Below are 21,414 nucleotides of genomic sequence, written 5' to 3' on the forward strand. Positions count from 1 at the left end.
GGCAGGGAGCAGGTCTTCCAGAACTCACCTAACTCCTTGTGGGGCAAGAACCTGGCCATCCAGTTGACTTGGGGGGCAGGGAGAGGACTATCTGGCAGGGATGGGGAGAAATGCATGCCTGTGTCACAGCATCAGTCAGTATATAAGAAGATGGAGGAGGTGGAAAGGGCAGAGGGTGAAGAAAGAGCAGTGAGTGGAGGGACCCCCTTTCCCCATGCTTTGGAGCCCCTGGGAAGCTCAGCAAACCTGCTGCCCCTGGAACTGGGAGTGGAGAGTGAATGGGACACGGCTGTGGGCAGCCTGAGGAAGTGCCATCCACCATGAGCCTGTCCATAAAAAACAAGTCTAACGTGGGAGACTAGGGTGATGTCCGCTGTTTCCAGGAACTCTTCTCATTTGAGAAGATTTTTGCGAGCGAGTTGAGAATTTGTTTGGACCCTGGCTGAGAAACCGGAGGCTGAGAGCGTGTGTCAGAAGCAAAATGAACTGATATTGCTTTTTTTATATTAGCAACTTTGTATTAATGTAACATTTTTATATGCAACTGTGTATTTTTGTAATAATTTGTTTGTCTGTTGTTGCTTGTTTTTTGTATAACACACACACAGAGACACTGGTACCTCGGTTTTCAAACATAATCCATTCCGGAAGACAGTTTGAGTTCTGAAATGTTCAAAAACTGAAAACTCAATACAGAAGCCTCAGTATAGAAAACTCAATACAGAAATCTCAATACGGAAGCTGTGTGGTATGTTCAACTTCCGAGGCATGTTCGAAAACCAAAGTATTTACTTCTGGGTTTACGGCATTTGAAAACCGAAATGTTCATCAGCGGAGATGTTTGAAAATTGAGGTACCACTGTATACAGTCATACCTCGAGTTGAATGTGCTTCAGGTTAAGCACTTTCAGCTTGCGCTCTGTCGCAATCCGGAAGTAACGGAGCGCGTTACTTCCGGGTTTCGCCACTCGCGCATGCACAGACGCTCAAAATGACATCACGTGCATGTGCGGAAGCGGCAAAATGCGACCCACGCACGCGTGCCATCGCGTATTACGTTCCATTCAGGATGTGAACGGGGACGTGTGTGTGTATATATATATATATATATATATATATATATATGGAGAGAGAGAGAGAGATTAAACAATTAAATTCAATCTACCTAACAATCTGTACTTCATCTGCAGCTACCAATAAAAATCAACCCATTTTGCAATGCAGTTCTCCAAACAAAACAGGTTAGAGCATAAAGATACATATATTAGTGATAACAACATTCAGGAATGCATTATACTGGGGGGAAACTGCTTGCAAAAATAAGTATATAAATGGACACATGAGCGCAAAAGTACTAATGAATTTTTGTGAGGGCTTACTTTTTATTATTATTTTGCAAACTGCTGTTGTGAACTGAATTTAAGATTGGATAAATGAGACACTGAAAGCAACCAAAATAGTCAGGTTAATTTATATCAACCCTCTGTTAAAACTGGTTGCTGACCAGGGCTCTCTAAACCTGACCTAGGCAGTGAACATGGTTTGACAATCTGAATCATTCAGTTCAGTTGACTGCCACAAAGTTCAGAAAAATGCAAGGGCTTCCTTTGCACAACACATATTTAAACTTGTGGAACTCACTGCCACAAAAAGTGGTGAGTTGTCACTACCTACATGGCATACCTTCCATGATCTGGTATATTGATGGCTACCAGCCATTGTAGCTAACAGAGCCAAGTGTACAGGGGCAGTATATCTCTGAGCAGCTGGAACTGTAGACAAATCACAAATTTGAATAACCAACAAAACTCTTCAAACGTGCCTGAAAATCATCTCCACTATGTGTTAAGTTGCCTGCAATGTTATAGCCTCCATTTTACTTGGGGAGCTCCTGAGCACTCTTCAGAGCCATCGGTCAGCTCAAACCCGCTCAGGATAAGTTCGAAAAGCAGCATAACAAGTATCTCTTTACTGCAGCAGCAATATGTGCTGCTTCCAAAGATTCAGTTTGGCCATGGGAAACCAATATGATTTAATGAAAGAGGCTTAAGGAACAAAACACTTTCTGAGCCAACCTCCCCAACCCCTTGCAATCAAGAAAAACCATGAAAACTGGATAAGAAGGATCAATGCCCATTTGTTTGACAGAGGTAGACAGATAGGCAATTGGAACATGGCATTGTGAAGTCCAGTTCTGGTCCTGCAAAAGACCAGCTGGATTTGTGCCTATGTGGTTTATGGATCAAGGGTGCACCTTCTGCATAGATCAGATAATGATCACCCCTTCCTCTAAAGTGGGGAGCTAAACTAAACACACTGAAAGAATTATGGTCTGACCAGAGTTACTGACTCTGAGAGTTTCTTCATTTGCTGCAGCTAGTTCTGCAGCTAGCAGAACTTCATTAGGGGTGTGCAAAAGATTCAGATGAATCCCGACTCAAGAACCAAAGTGGGCCCATTTCAGACAGCTTTGGGGCTTATCTGAACTGAAGCAGGGTCCCTCCAAAGCACCCCAATCTGAAGTGGGGACTTCCCAAATAATCTGAAAAAGTAGCATGCAAGAGAGAAGGAAGCATGCGTGAAGCAAGAATGTGATGTATTTTAACAGCCAAGGGGTTGGGGGCCAGGAAACAAGTGATCTGATGACATCATGTTAGCGGCATTACTGGTTGCTGATGAGGGAAAGATATGCACCCTGATGATGTCATGTCACCTGCATTATCGGTGCAGGGAAGCACATGTTTTAGAATTATATGACACATTCCCCTTGCAAAACCTGGACTTGCAAACAACAACATTGTTTTTTTTGCCAAACGACTTACAAAAAAAGCCCATTAAATCCAAGAGGCAGGAAAATACAGTGTTTTGGTGCTGACCTTTAAAGCCCTAAATAGCCTTGGCCCTGTATACCTGAAGGAGCATTTCTACCCGCATTGTTCAGCCCAGACACTGAGGTCCAGCTCCGAGGGCCTTCTGGCAGTTTGCTCCTTGTGAGAAGTGAAACTACAGTACAGGGAACCAGGCGGAGGGCTTCCCTGGTAGTGGTGCCAGCCCTGTGGAATGCCCTCCTGGCAGATGTCAAAGTTAAACAACTATATAATTTTTCATAGACATCTGAAGGCAGCCCTGCTTCAGAAGTCTTTTAATATTTATTGTTGTCTTTCCTGTATTTTTGGTTGGCATATCATCATCATCATCATCACATTAAAACATCCCACCCACTCTAAAAGGCCATATTTAAAAGCCAAAGGTCTTGTAAAAAAGGAAGATTTTTGCCTGGTCCCTGAATATATTTAATGATGGCACCAGGCAAGTCTCCCTGCAGAAAGAATTCCACAAATGTGGAGCCACCACGGAAAAGGCCTGTTCTCATGTTGCCTTGGTGCCCTTTTTTTTTAAGTGAGTATCAATTGTGCTGTTCACTGTTCACTTGAGTCAGTCTGGATCTCAATTTGCTCTAACAGACCAACTTCCACATGCTGTTTTCAGTGACAACCCTGCATCTATTATGCTGAATTCTAGCTAGAGAAGGAACTTAGGAACAAAAGAAGCTGTCTTCTCCTGAGTAGGACCATTGGTCCATCTAGCCCAGGGTTGTCCACACAGGGTCTCAGACAGAAGACCCATCCCAGCCCTAGCTGGAGGCACTTTCTGTCAGCATCGCCCTTGAGCCAGTGCCACCAACTGGACTCACACACTTCAGCCCCGACTGGGCCAGGCGAGCTGGGTAGCACTTCCAGAGACCACCTTCTGCACAGAAACTGGTCAAAGTGCTGTGGACTCACAGCTTAGAGTTGTGACCACCGGATTCACTTCCACAAGAAGACAGTAGTTGCACAGCAGAGTATAGCAGAGCATAAACGACTCGGAGAGCAGCTCTGTAGAATATCTTCTTTATTCTATCTACAACTATAATACACAACTATGTACAGAGCTAAATGAGGTCTAAACGAAAATGCTGAACTGCACTGAGTGTCTGCAGCTGCTCTTAGCAGCAACCTTACCTATACACACGATCTCTCTCTAACACTCAGTCTCTCTCTTTGATGTGAGGCTGGAGCGGAATAAGTAGTGAGCAGAAACCGCCCCTTCCTCTCTTGAAAGTCAGCAGAGAATATCAACAGATTCTTGGATATGGGAGGGGTGAAATCTCCTCACTTTCTGCATGCAAAGCTTGTGTCATGCCATTGAGAACTAGGGTTCATTCCTTTAAGGCAGAGGTTTTCATTTTTCATTTTTATTTTTAGTCCACAGCTCCCTTAACCAACTACATTATTCCTGTGGCATCCTTGTGGGGTTCAGGAGACATGTTATGTCACCACTTCCCTGCAGAGCTGACAGCCTCTCACCCTTTTTCAAACACCCTCTCCTCTGTCTCCCTCCTTGGGAGATCTCTGGCCAGCTGCTGCTGCTGTCCCTGGTCTCTTAGTTGCCCCCCCACACCCCAAAGAGAGGGACATGTGACTTGTCTGTCCATTCCCAATAGCAAGGGCTTGTGGACTAGCTGGCTGGGCTCCCTCACCCACTTGCTGTCTCAGCTCCTAGCAATCAGAATCCCCTGGCCAGCCCCAGAGCCACCATTCACCTGCGGAGCATGTAGCCAAGGCTGCTGCAACAAACAGCTGCACAAGCATTTGGAAGGCAGAGAGAGATACAAGAGGCATCAGAGGAGGGAAGGAAAGAGGGATAGAGGCCACTGTTGCCCACAGCACCCCTGACCATAATTCAAAGCCCTGGCACACTGGTTGAAAACCACAGCTTTAAGGATACTGACTGCTTCTTCTGTTTGGCAGCAGCACTATGGTGGGGATTTGAAAGCACAACTACATAAGAATGGAGCAAGAACATGCTGCCCATGTGCCACAGGTAATGCCTGATCTTGCTATCCTGGCAACTGTTGCTGTAGCCACGTGGCGACTTCAGTCCAACCCATTTCAGCATGTGATACCACTATCACGTGGCCGAGCCTGCATAAAGTGGGCAGGCCAGCCCCATCCAAGGCAATGATGACACAGGATTTTTTCCCCCAAATACTTTTTATTGCGTTTTTGTAACAACAACAAATAAAATAAATACTCTTACATTCAAAAAATTGTATGTCTTCTTACTTACCCTGCGCCTTATTGCACCCGGACTTCCTTCCATCTCTTCAACGGTTTTCATGTCTCAAATCTTTTCTTACAGTTTCTTATTTACACTCCATCCACATCACAAGATTTACATTAATCCTGCTACAGTTTTTAAATTCTTACAATTACTCCGTATATATTCAACAAATTTACAACCAATCCTTTTCGAACTTTGCTTCTTTTTGGTTCCGAATCTTATAAGTCAATTTCTCCAGTTCTATGTATTCAAACATTTTTGTCTGCCACTCCATTAAAGTTGGGATTTCCATTTCTGAGCCACTAAGATTCTAGCGGCGGTCGTTGCGTACATGAATAGTTTGTAATCTCCCTTTTTTAATTCATCCCCTGTTAACCCTAGCAAAAATGCTTCTGGTTTCTTTGGGAAAGTGTATTTAAATAGTTTTTTCATTTCGTTATATATTATGTCCCAATATTTTTTCATTTTTTCACATGGCCAAGGCAATGATGACACAGGATTTTTGTTGGGGACGGGGGAAGGGGCTATAGTTGCAAGGTCATGTTTGAGAAGGGGAAAGAGACCAGAAGCTGAGCCAGTACAAGATTTCCTCTTTTCCTTACTAATGAGTTTGGGATATGCCACTCCCACCCTGAATAAAAGGAGCAAAGGATGTTCACCAATTCCTTGAAACGTTTTCCAGTTTTCAGCTTAGTGAGAGCAACTCCACGTCTGTTGCACGTCTATTATGGTGTCACTGCTTGCCTGTATTTTTAAAACTTGGGATGATCTTCAGAAGCCTCTCAGTTATTATTCATTTATTATTCATTATTATTATTATGAATAATAATAATAATAATAAACCACCTTTTCCCCAGACCGGGATTCACAGCAACTTACACAAATTAAAACAGAACAGATAAAGCAAAAATATAAAATATAAAAGACAATACTTGAAAAGTGAAAAAAATAGCACAGCACTATTAAAAGCCCTTTCCTTCTGCTGGAATAAAACAGTCTTGAATTGCTGGCAAAAGGACAAGGAGGGAACCTGTCTAGCTCTTCCAGGGAGGGAGTTCCAAAGACTGGGAGCAGCCACCGAGAAGGCCCTCTCTCACATCCCTACCAAACATGCATGTCAAGGTGGTGGGAATGAGGGAAGGGCTCCCCTAAAGATCTCATAACTTGGGCAGGCTCTTTTGAGGAACTATGATTTTGGATCTAAGCTTTATAGGTTATAACCCACACTTTGAATTGTGCTTGGAAACAGCCAGGGAAGCTGATGTAACAAGGATTGGTCAACAATCTGGCTGCAGCTCTTTGAGCCACTTGAAGTTTCTGAGCACTTTTCAAAGGCATTCCATGTAGAATATGTTACAGGAATCCAAATGGGATGTAACTAAGGCCAAATCAGACATCTCAAGGAATGGGCACAGCTGGCACACAAGCTTTGACTATGCAAATGCACTCCTGGCCACACCAGAGACCTGGGCATCTACGCTCTGAGCCTGGCCTTGGCTGGGGAGGGCGGGGTATAAATAAAAAATTATTATTATTATTATTATTACACTCAGGGCTGAGTCCAGCAACACACCCAAACTGCAAAACTGTGTCTTCACTGGCTATTTCCTCCTCTGCCTTCCAACTGACCAAGGGCACCTGTTTCAATTGGTTCACCCTCATCCAGTCCACTACGGATGACACACACTGGTTTAGTATCAAGGAAGCTTCCTTGGATTTAGGTGGAAAGGAAAAGCAGAGTTGGGTTTCATCAGCATACTAATGACACCGAACCCTGAAACTCTGGACCGCCTCTAGATAATCAGCTGCATCTAACTAGGGTTCCTTAAAGAGAAGTGACAGTTGAATATATGCCATGAAAAGGAAAGCTTGCCCACCACTTTTAACCTTTCCCTTAAATCTCCATGTTGAGTGCAGTCCCTAGACAAACCAGACAATACACCATTTGTGCAATTAGGATTAGTGCAAATGGAATTAAAAAAACAACAGGTAGGACGAGGCCCCCTGATATGGTTTGTAACTTCGTCTGGGAGGGTTTTTAGATTTTTGGAAAACTCATTGCCCCCACTCCTGTAACCTGGAGCACCCACAGCCTGCTTCCATTGCCATGAATGGAAGTTTTTCACCAGCCCCACGGTAATACAGTCATGCTGGCTGGGGCTGTTGGAAGTTGTAGTCCAAAACATATGGAGGGCACTTGGGTAGCAAAGGCTGCCTTAGAAACAGGAATACAAAATGCTGCACCATTTGAAAGCCACACCCAGATGCTCAGCATACAGCTTTAAGCTCTAGGCACTCAAAAGTCTGACTAACAAGTTTTGCCTGTCTAGAAAAAAGACTTCAGTGAAGCAGGCCTGGCATCTCCCATGGGAACATAAGCAATAAGTGCCACACCAAGAACACCCTAAAGCCTAAACCTTGCAGCAGCCCATCTGCATATATCAGCTAGCAGCAAAGCAATGCCATCCCAATCACAAGAGAAAAGGGGGAGGGTATGCAATCATGTACAGCTAACTGTCAGAGGCCTCTCAACCAAATGGCCTCTAAACAGAGGGTTGAGCGGCAAGAAGTAAAAGGTAAACCTTTTTAAAAGACAGGTTGAGAAAATTCCTTGATTTTCCCCACTTTAAAGCGAGCTGAAAAACTGAGCTGCTGAACCCCACCCTTTTGTTATCGAGCACATACATGACTCACCGCCAAAATATTTCTTCTGTGGGAGGTCAAAGACTGGATTTATGGTTTTGAAACAGAACCTACTATTTAGCAACAGTGCAAAGCAAACTTGGCTCCTTTTCATTAAGGAACTGAAACAAGTTCAGAGGAACAGAGAAGAAGGTGTCTGCTATGGCAACAGAAGGTAAACAAGGCGACAAATGAATGAAAAGGTGTTAGTGTATTAAACCTCTTTTCTGTGTCATGAAGTAGTTGTCTCTTTGTACGGGTTTGTACTGTTGAAGACAGAACTTGTTTAAAAACATTCTCTCTCACCAAGAGTAGTTCTTTAAGTGGAGCCCCAGACAAGGAAATTGATCCTAATGAAAATGTTTAGAACAGTGGTAGGGAACTTCTTTTAGACTGAGGGTTGCATTTCCTTGTGGGAAACATGGCAGAGGTGGCAGGGTGAGAGGCAGAAGTGAGCAGAGGGTCAGGAGAAGTGGACAGAGAAACAAATATCATTCTTATGTTTGTACAGCAGCCAAATTCCAACCATGCAAAAATCAGCCCCTCCTCTCACAACATCTCTCCATCCAGGAAAGCAAAAGGCATTAACAGAGTTCATTGACACATTCCAGCCAGGTTCAGAGTGTGTCTGTATTCAGAGGGCCAAAGATACCTGAAATGAAAAGTTAGTTTGGTGCCTGCTATAAATGTACTAATATGGGTTACAAATCAGTTATCCTGTGCAAACCTCAGTAAACTCTACAGCAGCAGCAGCAGAACCACCTTCTTGAACAGCTGTTTATTTCAAGGAGGCTCAGCAGGAGAACTGTCCTGTGGCATCAGTCTGATGCAACTATCTGCCGCTGTACCCAGCCACCACCACCACTTCATGATAGGGCCCGCCTGTGTATCTGAATAGGGCAATAATGTTTTCTTTAAAAAGTAGTTTATCAATGTACAACTTAAAATTACACTAAGGCAGCCAAGCTGACAAGACTCAAACTTGGAATCATTTCAGGAGATAAAAATACAAGTGTTTTTTACAACCTACGCACAGAAAAAAACACCACTATCAACAATCAAACAGATGAGAAAAGTCAAATTCAAACTTTTAGAGTGTGCAACTGGAACATTTAAAATTAATCATATTATTATTTTTAACTGCATTAAAGTAACTTTGTGCGAGTAGCCTACTTCAATTTCAAACAAGTATAAAATAGAATTTTTTTTAAATGCAGCATTGGGCTGTAATTGTTTGAAACACAAACTCATTGCATGTATCTGTGGTACTTGTTTCAAGCATGCTGTTTAAGTGAGGATCCAAGAGATGCGATGTGGGAGTCAACCAACTTTCAAGAAAAACCAAAAGAAGCTGGAGTGGGAGTTGCTTGAGAGTCAGTTATAGATCTGTTTTGTCCCAGATCACTTAAGTGCAACAGCTGGTTTCGAAAGGCATGCTGTGGCTGGTTTAATTTTATTAATAATAAAATATGATGTTCAGAAAGTTCCCCACATTTATTCCCTGCAACTTGGCCCAGTAACAGCAAACTATTAGATAGTTGCTTCAGGTCTGCACTTGTCTTGATAGAAACAGTCCTCATCCAATTTGACTGGATACAGAAAATAAGTCAAAAGGTTTTGCAGCAGCATTTCTTAACAGATAAGTTCGCCCATCTTGGCATTCTCTCCATGGCTGTACAGTCATTTGCGTACAAAAGAAGTTATTTTCTGCTCTACATTTCCTCCAAATGACTAAGTTGGCTCATCTTTGCTCATCTTTGGTTTTTTCCAGCACTTCCAATTTGACCCTCGATTTGCCTGCCTGTAGATATTTCTCATCATTGACTTGTTCTGGGCAGCCCCACGTCTCTTTCGAAAAGGATTAGCTGGCGGGTGATCGTTGTTTGTTTCCATGGGAACTTGCTCTTTGCGGTTGGGTGTGCCTGTGTGTGCTTTTGTCCCACTCATCTAGGAGTGAAAAGAACAGGGAAGAAAAAGAGAGAGAAAAAGAGGAAACTACTTCAAATATGATTAACGTTCAGGGTGTGAAGTTTCTTGTAGAGTCTACCTAACTTTGCTAACATTTGCTCAGAAATGAAAAATAGTGAAACACCTTCTTCCTCCCCCTTAACTCAGTCCTAAAACAGTTAAGGGTGGAGCAAATGACATTACATGATATATTGCTGTGAAGGGTCTGCTTTATAGGAAGGAATGTAGAAAGCTGCCTTGTACAGAGTCAGGCCATTTGTCCATCTAGCTCAGCAGTGTCAGCCCCACCTGGAGACGTCAGAGATTGAACCTGTGAGCTTCTGCAGATACACACCCCTGCCTTCATGGGATACTCAGCATTTTTGTACAGTATTACCCCTTCAGCTGCATCTGTAAAAATTCCAGTGATCTGTGATCTTGCTCCTGGCTAGCTACTTCCTGAATTACTCTGAAAAAAGACACAAGTAGAGCTTTCAGGAAGAAGCGTTTATATCTTAAGTTCCCCGAAAACCTACAAGTGATGTGGAAGCCTTCTGATGTTTTTGCATTTAATCAAAGGCAGCTGCCCTGATTTGGTGTAGCTAGATCTATACGATAGATGGGGAAAAACTTCTGGGTTAATAGCTTAAGCTAATAGCACTTTTGAGGTTTATAATTCCACTGGAGGCTGTAGTACAGGGGCAAAGGTTAGACTCTCCCTCACCACCAATCCAAACTGCACACCCCTGCCTGCTCCATGCAAAATAAAAAAAGACTTGGGGAGTTCCAGTCACAGAACTCACATCACATGCAGCTTCTGAAAACACCTCCATATCATCTCAAAGATCTAGGGCACTCTACATCCAAAATGACAACAAGCCAAAATACATCCATGATGCCCCAATCTCCGCACTGGTCACACTGCCTCTCTTTACCATCAGTTACAATGCCATGCATAATTTTATAAACTTATCTCATGTCACCTCTTAAACATTTTTTCTCTAAACTAAAAAGTCTGCAACTTCTCCTTGTAGAAGAGTCGTTCTAAACCCTTGATAATTTTGGTTGCCCTTTTCTGAATCTTTTTCAACTCTACAGTGTTCTTTTTGATGTGAGGTTATCAGAACTGCCCACAGTATTCCAAATGCAGTTGCAGCGTAGATTTGCATAACATTGCAGGTATTTTATTTAACTTCCCTTGCAGTCTCTTTTTGCTTTGAAGCTGCCTACACCTTTCGCCTCCTTCTCCATTTCTATCTCTGCGTTTTCTACCACAATATTCTCTGTGGTTCAAACAGCCTCTTCGTGTATTTAAACACTCCTCTTTCCTCACAATCTCCCAAATTCACCTTTTCAGAAAAGCCATTGCAGATTTACACTCATCTCTCTTTAGCTGTACATTATACAGTACCTGTTTGCTCCCTGTCCCACCCACACTTCTGAGCTTGTTCTGGCTAATATAAGACAGGTAACAAGTCACTTTTGGATACTGGATAACACCCTTCACTTTGCTGGCACTAAATAATGATTACATAGCAGCAGAAGCAGCTGTTTCCCTTATACACTGGGCCACATTCCCAGTGTTAAGACACACTGTGCGATACTATGCAACTTTACTCAGCACTAAGCCACAGCAAGTTCAATATGGCTTACTCCCAGATAAACATGCAGAGGATTGCAGCTTCAATGTTTTACACTAACCAGCAAGTTCAAGAAGTACTAGAATTCAAACTTACTCTATAAACCATTCACCAGCTACCCCTGGGAAACGTGGTGTTTAGAGGAGGGCATTTCTCTTCCACACATTTCTCTTCCACACATGTTAGAATTTAAAGTCTTTCAATGAAGTAAATAAGCAGTAGATTCAGTACTGATAGAAAGGAAAGTACTTTGTCATACAGGATGTAATTAGGGAATTTGCTACTATGGGATGTGGTCTGGGCTTAGGATCGCTTCAAAAAGCATTGGACAAATTCATTGATGTCATTAGACCAATCAGCTATGGCAGTTAAAATGGAGCCTCGATGTAGAGAGCAGTAGACCTCCAAATACTAGGTGTGAGGGCTGTCATACATCCAGACATTACTGGGATTTCAAAGGTGGAATTGATGTCTGGGGGGGAATTTCTGAAAGGCAGTGCTTTGTACTGGATCTTAGGCAAGTCAACCAAAAATAACATGTTTTTTGGGCCTTTTTGTAAAACGGGGTGTCCTGGTTTTTACTTTTTGAAATATGGCAACCCTACCAGGTGCTGGGGGCAAACAGGGTCATGCAGCTACCTTCATACTCCTCTTGCAAGCTTACCAGAGGTACCTGGCTGACCAGTTAGAAACAGAATATTGGAATAGATGGAGCAGTTCTTAAGTTTCTTATGCTTATGGTCATTTGTCTACAAGTATAACATCACAGGTTGCAGCTTTGTTAATCTCTTCCTTATCTTTTGAGCAGGTCAGGGTGACCAGATATTTGATTTTACAGAATATATTTCTTTTCCCCATTCTCATAAATATTTCAAATAAAACCCACAAGGAACTGTGGCTCTGTCAAGAGAAGGCAACAGGTTCAACTCCTGAGATCACTAGAAAATAATTTCAGGGCAGAAGGGTCTCTGCAAGGAACCCCAGAGCTGTTGCCTCTTAGCAGAGATAAGAGTGGGATAGATGCAGCAGTGTGGCCTGTCTGACTTCCTTATGTGCTGCAAGAGATTGAACATTTTCTCACTGCTTCAACTATATAGTTGGAAGAGACTGAAAATGTATACATTCAGTGGAGCTGTTTGGTTTTATTTACAAAGAAAAAAGAAGAAACAACCACCCATATAAAATTATATGTTTCTAACTGGAACAACAAAATCATAGACGCCACAGTCAAGAAAAACAAGAGGCTCCTGCTTTTTTTAATGGAACCACATACAATTTTCTAAAACTGCCAAGAGTCTTTGTGGTTCCTTAAAAGGCACATGTGTTTGTGGACTAGGGTCCACTTCATCAGAGGTATGAAGTGTTTATGCTACATATTACTAGCCACCCTGGTATCTTTCATATGTCAAAGGTACGGAATAGAAAAGGAATGAATACATAAAATCTTCACTTGGCAGATATACACAAGCACACCTATATACTGGAAATATATATAAATGTAAAATGGTGAGATCAAATCGCCATAAAATGCAAAAAAATGACCATGTTATGGAAAACATATTAAAATCTCACCTTCTGGTTCTTCACAGGGTTTGCTGGCTTTGGTGGGAAAGTGCATGGAACTCGCCCTTGAGCAAAATGATAGGGCAGAGGGATGTTGGGATCTAGTGGCACCCATGGAACTGAGAGGGCAGAAGGTATGCTAGGCAGGGCAGAGTGAGCTGAATGCAAGTTGTATGTTGCTCGGGTGGCTTTTCCGTCGCAGCTCTTATAGATGGTAACAGAAGAGTCTCCTGCTGCATGAGCCAATAGGTAAGAGCCCTCCTGCAAACTAAAAGTACAAATGAAGGCTAAATTGGTTTGCTTTGTGGCTTTGAAGCAAATGAACAGTACAGAAAGGGAAGAGCACAAGGGTATTCTGTTCCCATTTGCCAGATGTACTGCAGAGGAGTAGGCACTCTAGTGTGATCACCACAACATTAAGAGCTGTGACTCATACAAGATTAGATGTTTTACCTCCTGCACTATGCAAAGTCCTTTGAAAGCAAATACAACTTGCACATAGAATCCTCACCACCACGCTGTTTTCCTCAACCACTGGTTCTGGGAGGAGGAATGGAGAAGGCTTTGTCACCATTAAGTTCAAGCAGGTAGCCAGGAGTGCCAACTGTTTACTATGCTCCCTCCATTTCTCTACTACCTTGTAGATTTCACATGGGACTTTTAGATCCAGTCAACTCCAAGGACAGCTTAGCACGTGTCACTTTCTTCACAAACACACATGTGTTAAATAAATAATATATTGGTTAAATAAATAAATGTGTTTGTGAAGTGTAGGGGATAACACATGTACACAGGTGATGCACACCACCTTCACATGCTTACATCACATGAGGGTATATTCTACAGATGAAGTAGCACTCAGCACTTGGGAGTGATGGAGCGAGGAGGCAGGCAAGCAAGCTTGTTCTCATGCCCAGAACTTGCATCTCTGACATAGCAGATAGGCTGCTTAGCAGTTGGAGTCACCAGTTCTTCCAAGGTGCTCAATCCATAGGAAGCCTGTTCTCTCCTGCCTGTATGTGGCCCCCCAAAATGGTTCCTTCCTGGGCACAGAACTACTGGAAGGGGTGCTTGGTGGAGGCACACTAACATCAAGAGCCTGAGCCTTTCTATGTATCACACCCTGCTCCACTGCTCTGAAGCATGCTAAGGCCTGTGTGTGGAAGACAGTGCATGAAGGGGGGCTTAAGGGGGAGAGCCTGAGAAATAGCAGCACTGTGAGTGTATGCAGGGTCTGAAGGAGGACTGGCAATCTTTATCTTCCCATATGGAGAGAAGAGATTCAGCTGGGAGAAAGGCTGCCACAAGCGAAGTGTGTGGCTGGCAAACAACATGCCTATGGAGAACCCTATGCTGTTTGGCAATGGGCACAGTGCATTTTTGTTGCTGTGTTCAGCTCTATTCTCCTCTCCTGTTTGGTTTCAGGATGCTGGATTAGGTCAGTTTATTCCTACTGTTGACAATCTTACCTTGTACTCACTGACTAACACTATGGTTATTTGCAATTGTTCATACCATAGTTTTGAATTGTGCTAATTATTGCTGATTGTCTGACATGTTGCAAGTTACTATAGTCACAATCCCATGGAAAAGTGTCATATAAAAAGATTAACAAAAGAATGAATGAAAATCTTTCAGGTCAGGACGCTGGCTAAACAAGTGCAGAATTCTCCTTATTTTGTTCCTCTGCTGGATAGCTTACTGGTCTGTGAATGTGGCTTCTCTCAGCCCAGGTTCTTTTTTTTGCATTGGGTCTGCCCAGCACGTGACTTCAGCCCTGACTTCCCTTCATTCTCACAACCATGGCTCAGCAGCTTTCATGGTTCTTGGTCCTGGATCCTGCTACCCACACCCCTTTTCTCTTCTTGTTGCCTTCCACTGCATGGCTCCCAAGGACCTTCCAGCTTGTGATCCTTCCTTATGCACCTGGAGCTCTAAGTCTGCAAGGGCTTTTCCGGTACTTATTCACAAAATTAGCAGAGGACCATGGACCATTTAGAAATAAAGTCAAAGGAAATACATACCCAGTCACTTTCTTCAGTATATGTTGGAGAATATTCAGTGAATTTGCTGGCCTGCATGTGTAAATTTATTAATGTAACAGGATGGTTATATACCACTTAATCATTCTTAACTTCTAAGCAGTTTACCTAGGATATAAAACATTCATCTTAAAATGCTGATAAAAACTATGTTAACTTGATTTTAGTGTCTGATCTTATCAAAATATAAACAGAAAGTTGCTAAAAATGTACATAATAAAATTGCATGTTAACATTATATGTCTGGGTAGGCTTGCCTAAAACAAAAGGCTTTTAGCAGGTGCTGAAAACAACACAGCAAAGCCCCCTGCCTAAAACCAACAGGTTTCTTGCAAGCATGGAACTAACACTGTTTGTACCTATGTGGTGCTTGTAAAAGTGTAAGTTCCACACTTACAGAAAGATTAACATTCATAAGCAACAAATAATTTGAGGGAAGTGTTTCATGAACACTAAAAATTAGTGCATTATAAATCATTGGTCTCTCAAAAACATATACACATACAGCTACATATTGTGAATTCTGACAAACTTCCCTGATCAGTTGACCAGGCTACTCAGCTCTATCTAGCGGTACCTCAGTTTTCAAACATAATCCATTCCGGAAGACTGTTCGAGTTCCGAAATGTTCGAAAACCAAAACCTCAGTATGGAAGCCTCAAAACGGAAAACTCAATATGGAAGCTGTGTTTCATGTTCGAAAATTGAAGCATTTACCGTATTGGCCTGAATATAAGCCTAACTTTTTCCCCAAATTCCAACCGTAAAAAGTTAAAGTGTGGCTTATATTCACAAACTTATGGTGTGCAGCCAGAAGTGCGGCAAAGCGACACCTGCCCTGTGCGTAGTCCCCCGTCCTCACCAAGGCCAGGAAGGGAGAAAGCAGGGAAGGGGAAAGGCTGTTGGCAATGCAGGGCGGCTCCCCCCCCCCATATGCAGCCAGGTATTTATTTATTTTCTCCCCCCCCCCCTCCAATTTTAAAGGTGCAGCTTATATTCGGGCCAATTATGGTACTTCCAGGCTTACAGCATTCGAAAACCGAAACGTTTGTCAATGGAGATGTTCAAAAACCGAAGTAACACTGTACTGCCCCATTCAGCCACCACAGCACCAGACATGTGGGAAATCTGGCAAGAGAGTCTCATATTACGTTTTTTCACAAAAGTTTCAAAATCATGACAGCAAAGTGAACATTGGAAGTGTGTGGCCTGTGCCACCTGACTGTTTAGAACACACACAATGACGAAAGAAGCCTGCTTTGGCAAGGATTCAGCATGAACTGAAAGTGCTACCTATGGTTTGATGGGGGAAATTCACCTGACAATAAAGGCCCCCTCCCTCAACTTAATGTCATCCAATTTGTCTATTTGGTTTTACTAAATGATCCATCAGCTTTCTGCCTAAGTATATCATCTACCCAAACCATAACAACAAACCAACAGGTAGCACCTGGTGAAGCGGTAGCCCTGTACTGTATTTTATTTGTATCATTAACATGTAGAGTAGGAATAGAGAATATACCTCAACCAGGGTGGTCACAACAATGTTATAAAATAAAAGTGCACTGTTAACAGTGTAGCAACTTGAGGAATGACATTTAAAAGGAGCTGGCTTGCTCAGACATGCTTCATATTCTGAAGCTGTCATTAACAAATACCTTGTAAATTTTTTACATTATAGGAAGCTCACTCACTTAAATGTACCAAGTCTTTTTTTCAGCCCTTCTGCAGGCAGTTGCTCAAGCAGAAACAACTTTGAAGTCAAGGCATCAACATGACCTGAAGAAAAGAAAAAATACCAAACATTCGCAATGAAAAATGAGGAACTGCACAACAAAGATGAAGGAAATTCTCAAGTAATGGAGGAGAGACCAGCATTTAGATTAAAAGATCATGACACAATCACAACTTCAATAAAACAAAACTAAGAACTATAAAGAGAGACCAGGTACAACAAACCCCAAAAATCCTGATGGCTACCATCGTATTGTACTTACCCAGGAGTGAGTTCTACTGAACCCCCTAAAACAGCCACCTGTCTAGTCTCAGGCTACTCCGAACAGCAGCCTTAAATGCCATTGGTCACCACTGGGCCACATATAGGAGCTGGTGGCTAGTAATGTACTGGTTTCTTTTTTTTAAACTAACAAACAAAAAACATCCACGGACCACCCTCTAAATTGTTCAGCTATCAATGGGTATTGCTTGCTCTAAACCTGTTTAAATCTTTAACAAGGAAAAATGCATTGTTAGTAGGCTTTTCTGGATTTTTCTGTGTAAAGAATCAAACATTTGCTTTTTGAAGTGCAGAAGTCTGTGAACAATTAATAAACTTGAACTGAAAGTTTCTTTCTGCAACTAATTTCTTTGATTCATCTCTGTACACAGAGATGGGGAGAGTATTTAAACACTTACTTGTTTGAATGTTCTGTCACTTACTAACTAATGCAGTCTTGAATCTGTATTGTGCTTTGTTTGAATTTCAGTTCAGCCATTAAATGTGGAGCACCTTTCCAGCCACTGCATGTGCTTTGCCAAAAGCGCTCTGAAGTTAGGTAAACTTTACATAGACATTGTATTCGACATACTGCTATCAACTCCAAGCAAATGTCAATTTCCTGACAGCAAGATTATCAGTCATACTTCATGGCTGGTTACACAAGAAGGGAAGATTATCAAGACGTGGGGGTTTGCTTGTTTTTTGGTTGGTTTGCTTTTAAACTTTATCCCTCTAACCAAGAAATCCCTGTGAGCCAGAGGGAGAGAGGTTGGGAATCCTCAGTCTGCATATTTTATCAGTAACTCAACTACCTTCAAAGAAGCATTTATTTATTTATTATTTCCAGTTATGTGTGTTTTTTTCCTTGCCTTGCCCTACACTCAAAAACCCACAAAGCGGCTTATAAAATGATGAAATGCAGTATCATTAAAAAGTAGAAAAAGCCATCTGTTCATACTTGTGAAACTGATTTAGTCCAGCTCTTAAAAATCACAAGGGTAGACAAATTAAAACTATGCTGTGCTGCTGGAATGGGGACCTGGGATATGTTTCCATTTTGCTAATTTCCAGAGCTGGTAAACCTGCTAACTGAGGGTGCTCAGTTTTGAACAGATTTCTTTATTCCAAGGCAAATGATCTCATAGTAGCAACTGCTCTGCACAACTAAAGGTAAGTCCTCGATGGTTAAATCCAGTTGAATTCAACTATGGGGTGCAGTGCTACTCTCCACTAGCCAGTAATGGAGTAACATAAAGTCTCTCACCCAGCCCTGTATTGTTGTTAGCAGTTCAATGAGGGGTCATGGACAGATAGCAGTGAATAGGTCTATGTAGGAAGGCACCGACTATCAAGAATCTGCCTTCAACACTCCAAATAATGTTGCTTATGGTCATGATGACCCTTTAGATATTTCCAACTCTACAATTCTTTGAGTCTATGAAAGGACCAATAATCCAACACACTCAGATTCCTGTTCTCTAGGCATACTTCTGCTAAGTACAGGCCTGATTTTATTTTTTTTCTTACAAGTTGTGCAATACGTTACTTGAGAATAGCCTTCTGGGATCAGTTGTTTCCAACAGTAAGCAGCCAGATATCTCTGAACATTCGCAAGCAGCACATGAAGGCAATGACTTTGTTCCGTTTAGCACCATCTTCAAGAGACAGGCTGCTTCTCAAAAGGGATGCTCCTTTTAGCTATCATAGCTAATAGACTGATGTTCCCTGGGGTTTTTCTAATCCCTTTAAAAGGCCTTGTATGCATGGGGCTGTAGCGGATCCCACCGCTAACCACCAATTAATATGTAGCAGATTCATCCTGCTCCCAATTAAATATAGCGGACCCACTTCACAGTATGCCAATTAAATGAATGTCTGCAATTTACCACAGGCTATCTTGTGTGAGAGAAACTGCGATTCAAGGAGTCTCAGGCAGGAGTTAACCAAAGAAGAGAAGTTTTATTTACGAAGAAGAAGAAGAAGAAGAAGAAGAAGAAGAAGAAGAAGAAGAAGAAGAAGAAGAAGTTGGTGAAACAAAGTTGGGTCAGGAGATGCGTTCTTTCAGGTAGAAGTTAACTTATTACTTAAGCTAAATATGATTATGTTACAGGCTTAAGCACAGTAGTACAGGCACATCTTCTCTTAAACTCCCTCTACTCAAAATCAGCTGTTACACTTCAGTTTCTGTTACTCCTTTCTAGGTCCTTACGCTTAGGTCCAGCAGATGCTTCAGGTCAATGTTTTTAATTTGGTCCAAGAGCAAAGGGGTCCTTTTCGTCAGTTAACTAGTAATCCTACTCCTGAGGTATTCGGATTAGTATAACAGGGCATCACTTCACCCCTTGTCACTGGCTTGGGATTCTTCTTTTCCTAGAAGTGCTCTCCCCTCCTGGCTGGAATGAGACCCAGGTAGTCTGTATTCCCACAGCTTCTCCCTCTCCCTGCTCAAACTCAGCCCTCCAGATGACTCCTGTCTGTATACCCTCCCAAGACACTCCACATGGTCTTCCTATCTTAAACTACGAGGCTCTTTCCTCTCGCTAGAGTTAGTCTCCTCAGTGTCCATGTTCAACTCAAATCAGAACCAGCTCTCCCTCAGTCAAATCCTATCCTAATCCCCATCTCCCAAACTACACCCTATCTCTGTCCCTCTCTCCAATCTCTTCCCCTTCTCTATCCCTATCCAACTCTATCCCTCAAAAACAGCTCCTTTTATTCTCCCTCCTAAAGTGCTGACTCCACCCCCCCCCCACCGACTGGCTGTCTTGGTAGCCAATCAGAGAGGCTCCAGCCCCCTGGTGGAATTCTGAGGGACTGCATCCCCAAACTCTGGCCTGGCTCTGCTGTCCATCAAAAGTGCAATTGCCACATCTTTGTGTCCATGAATTCCATATGCATGCCACAGGACTTGATTACATATTGGAACAGTCAGCATAGTTTTTCCATTGAGAAATTACTCCCAGTTGGTCCATTTTTTTAAAAAAAAATTGTTATGTGAAGAATTTTGCAGAAAGAAAATGACAGGAAGTTACGATCCCCTTAGTGCAGGATCAGAAAATATTAACCCAGAACGAAACAACTTATGTTCAGAAGGACTGAACTTACCAACTGTAAATGAACTTCTTGAATGTAACAAACTCTCTGTCCACAGGCGACATACTTCACCTTCAGTTAATGCTTCCACTCCATAGAAGGCTTGATATTCTAGCTTTGGCAATATGTAAACTGGATAGTACTGCAAAACCAGAGGGGAGGGGGTGTTTTCACTTGGTTAACATATTTTTAGTCTATATACTTCATAAATAACCAGAATGTAAATCTGATTCACTGCCAGACTGGACTCATCTGGGACCAGGCCTGGGGTTCATGAAGTCTTCCCTTAATCTGAAAACTATTTTTAGATGCAAAGTAGCAAAGGAAATAACTTCTGGGTGATTACCTTTTTGTGAAGGTTCTACAATATGCACACCAGCGTAGCAACTCCCACTGGCACCTGGGGCAAGGAGGTATGTGTGCCATGGAGGTGGGGCATCCAAGTGCGTTGCCCGAGCGAATGCATTCCTCCTGGGAGGGAAGAAGCTGGCGTGCGCCAGCCCAGCACTGTAGGAAAAAACATTGTGGGGTGCACCGCTGGTAGGGCGCCCACAACTTGGGAGGAACACCTGCAGGCCGGCACTTACATCCCTCTCCCGGGTGTCCATTCCAGGTGCCCTTCCAGCAGTGCGCCCCATGCTGCTTTTTCCGGCAGCACTGAGCCCGCTTGCGACCAGGAGCGATGCTGCAGCTGGAGCAACCTTCAGGCTGTGTACCACCCACGTCCCACCCCGTGCTGAATTTTCAGGCAGCGCTGGGCCCACCCGCTGGAGCCCATGACACCCTGCCCCACTTCCTCTGCTATGCAACTTTTCGATACATGCAATGTAAGGATATAAATGTGGAAAACTTATGAGAGCTCAGAGTCTGCCTCCCTTCAGCTCTGTAGCCTCAGGGTAAATAAAAAAAGTACACAGTGTTTCTCACCCTTTTGTATTCTCTTAAGAGCACCACAGCAGTAATTGCCACTGCTGGAATAAACAGTCTTGAGGTCACAACCGCACCATAGTTTCAATTTTGCATAGATGCTTATTTGTAATTGCTCTATATGTCATCATCGATACAGTGCATTCTACTCACATTGGGAAAATTTGTTATGGATAGTCACAATCTAAAGATACTGATTATATGACCTGACTTCATTGTACTTAACATTTGCACCTATGTGAATGGAATGCATGGGGTATTCTGAAAATCCAGAAGTGCAATGCTGCCACCTTTAGGAAGTTCAAGGACAAAAAGAGGACTAAGATATTCTGAGACAACTCCCCACAAACTAATTTTATAAGCATCATTTGTTTTACTTATCTTCTGCAGAGTTGCAATAACATTTCCCCAAATG

At 42.6% G+C, this 21,414-nt stretch overlaps 1 protein-coding gene across 4 annotated transcripts in view; it reads right to left on the reverse strand.

The window, feature by feature from the left end:
• Nucleotides 1–8,696: 8,696 nt before the first annotated feature.
• ICE2 (interactor of little elongation complex ELL subunit 2) overlaps nt 8,697–21,414 on the reverse strand; it is a 32,298-nt gene continuing 19,580 nt past the window's right edge. For 3 of the 4 annotated variants that reach the window (XM_083712555.1, XM_083712556.1, XM_083712557.1), the window contains exons 11-15: nt 20,085–20,214; nt 16,675–16,759; nt 14,963–15,013; nt 12,948–13,206; nt 8,697–9,735 (exon numbers count right to left, since the gene is read on the reverse strand). In XM_083712555.1, the coding sequence (XP_083568681.1) occupies nt 9,520–9,735; nt 12,948–13,206; nt 14,963–15,013; nt 16,675–16,759; nt 20,085–20,214 (741 nt within the window). In that variant the 3' untranslated portion in view covers nt 8,697–9,519. Of the gene's footprint in view, nt 9,736–12,947; nt 13,207–14,962; nt 15,089–16,674; nt 16,760–20,084; nt 20,215–21,414 lie in introns of all 4 variants that reach the window. The other variant, XR_014557922.1, reaches the window with a different exon arrangement.

This window comes from Podarcis gaigeae, assembly GCF_964106915.1.
Source record: "Podarcis gaigeae genome assembly, chromosome: 14".
Classification (NCBI taxonomy): Eukaryota; Metazoa; Chordata; class Lepidosauria; order Squamata; family Lacertidae; genus Podarcis; species Podarcis gaigeae.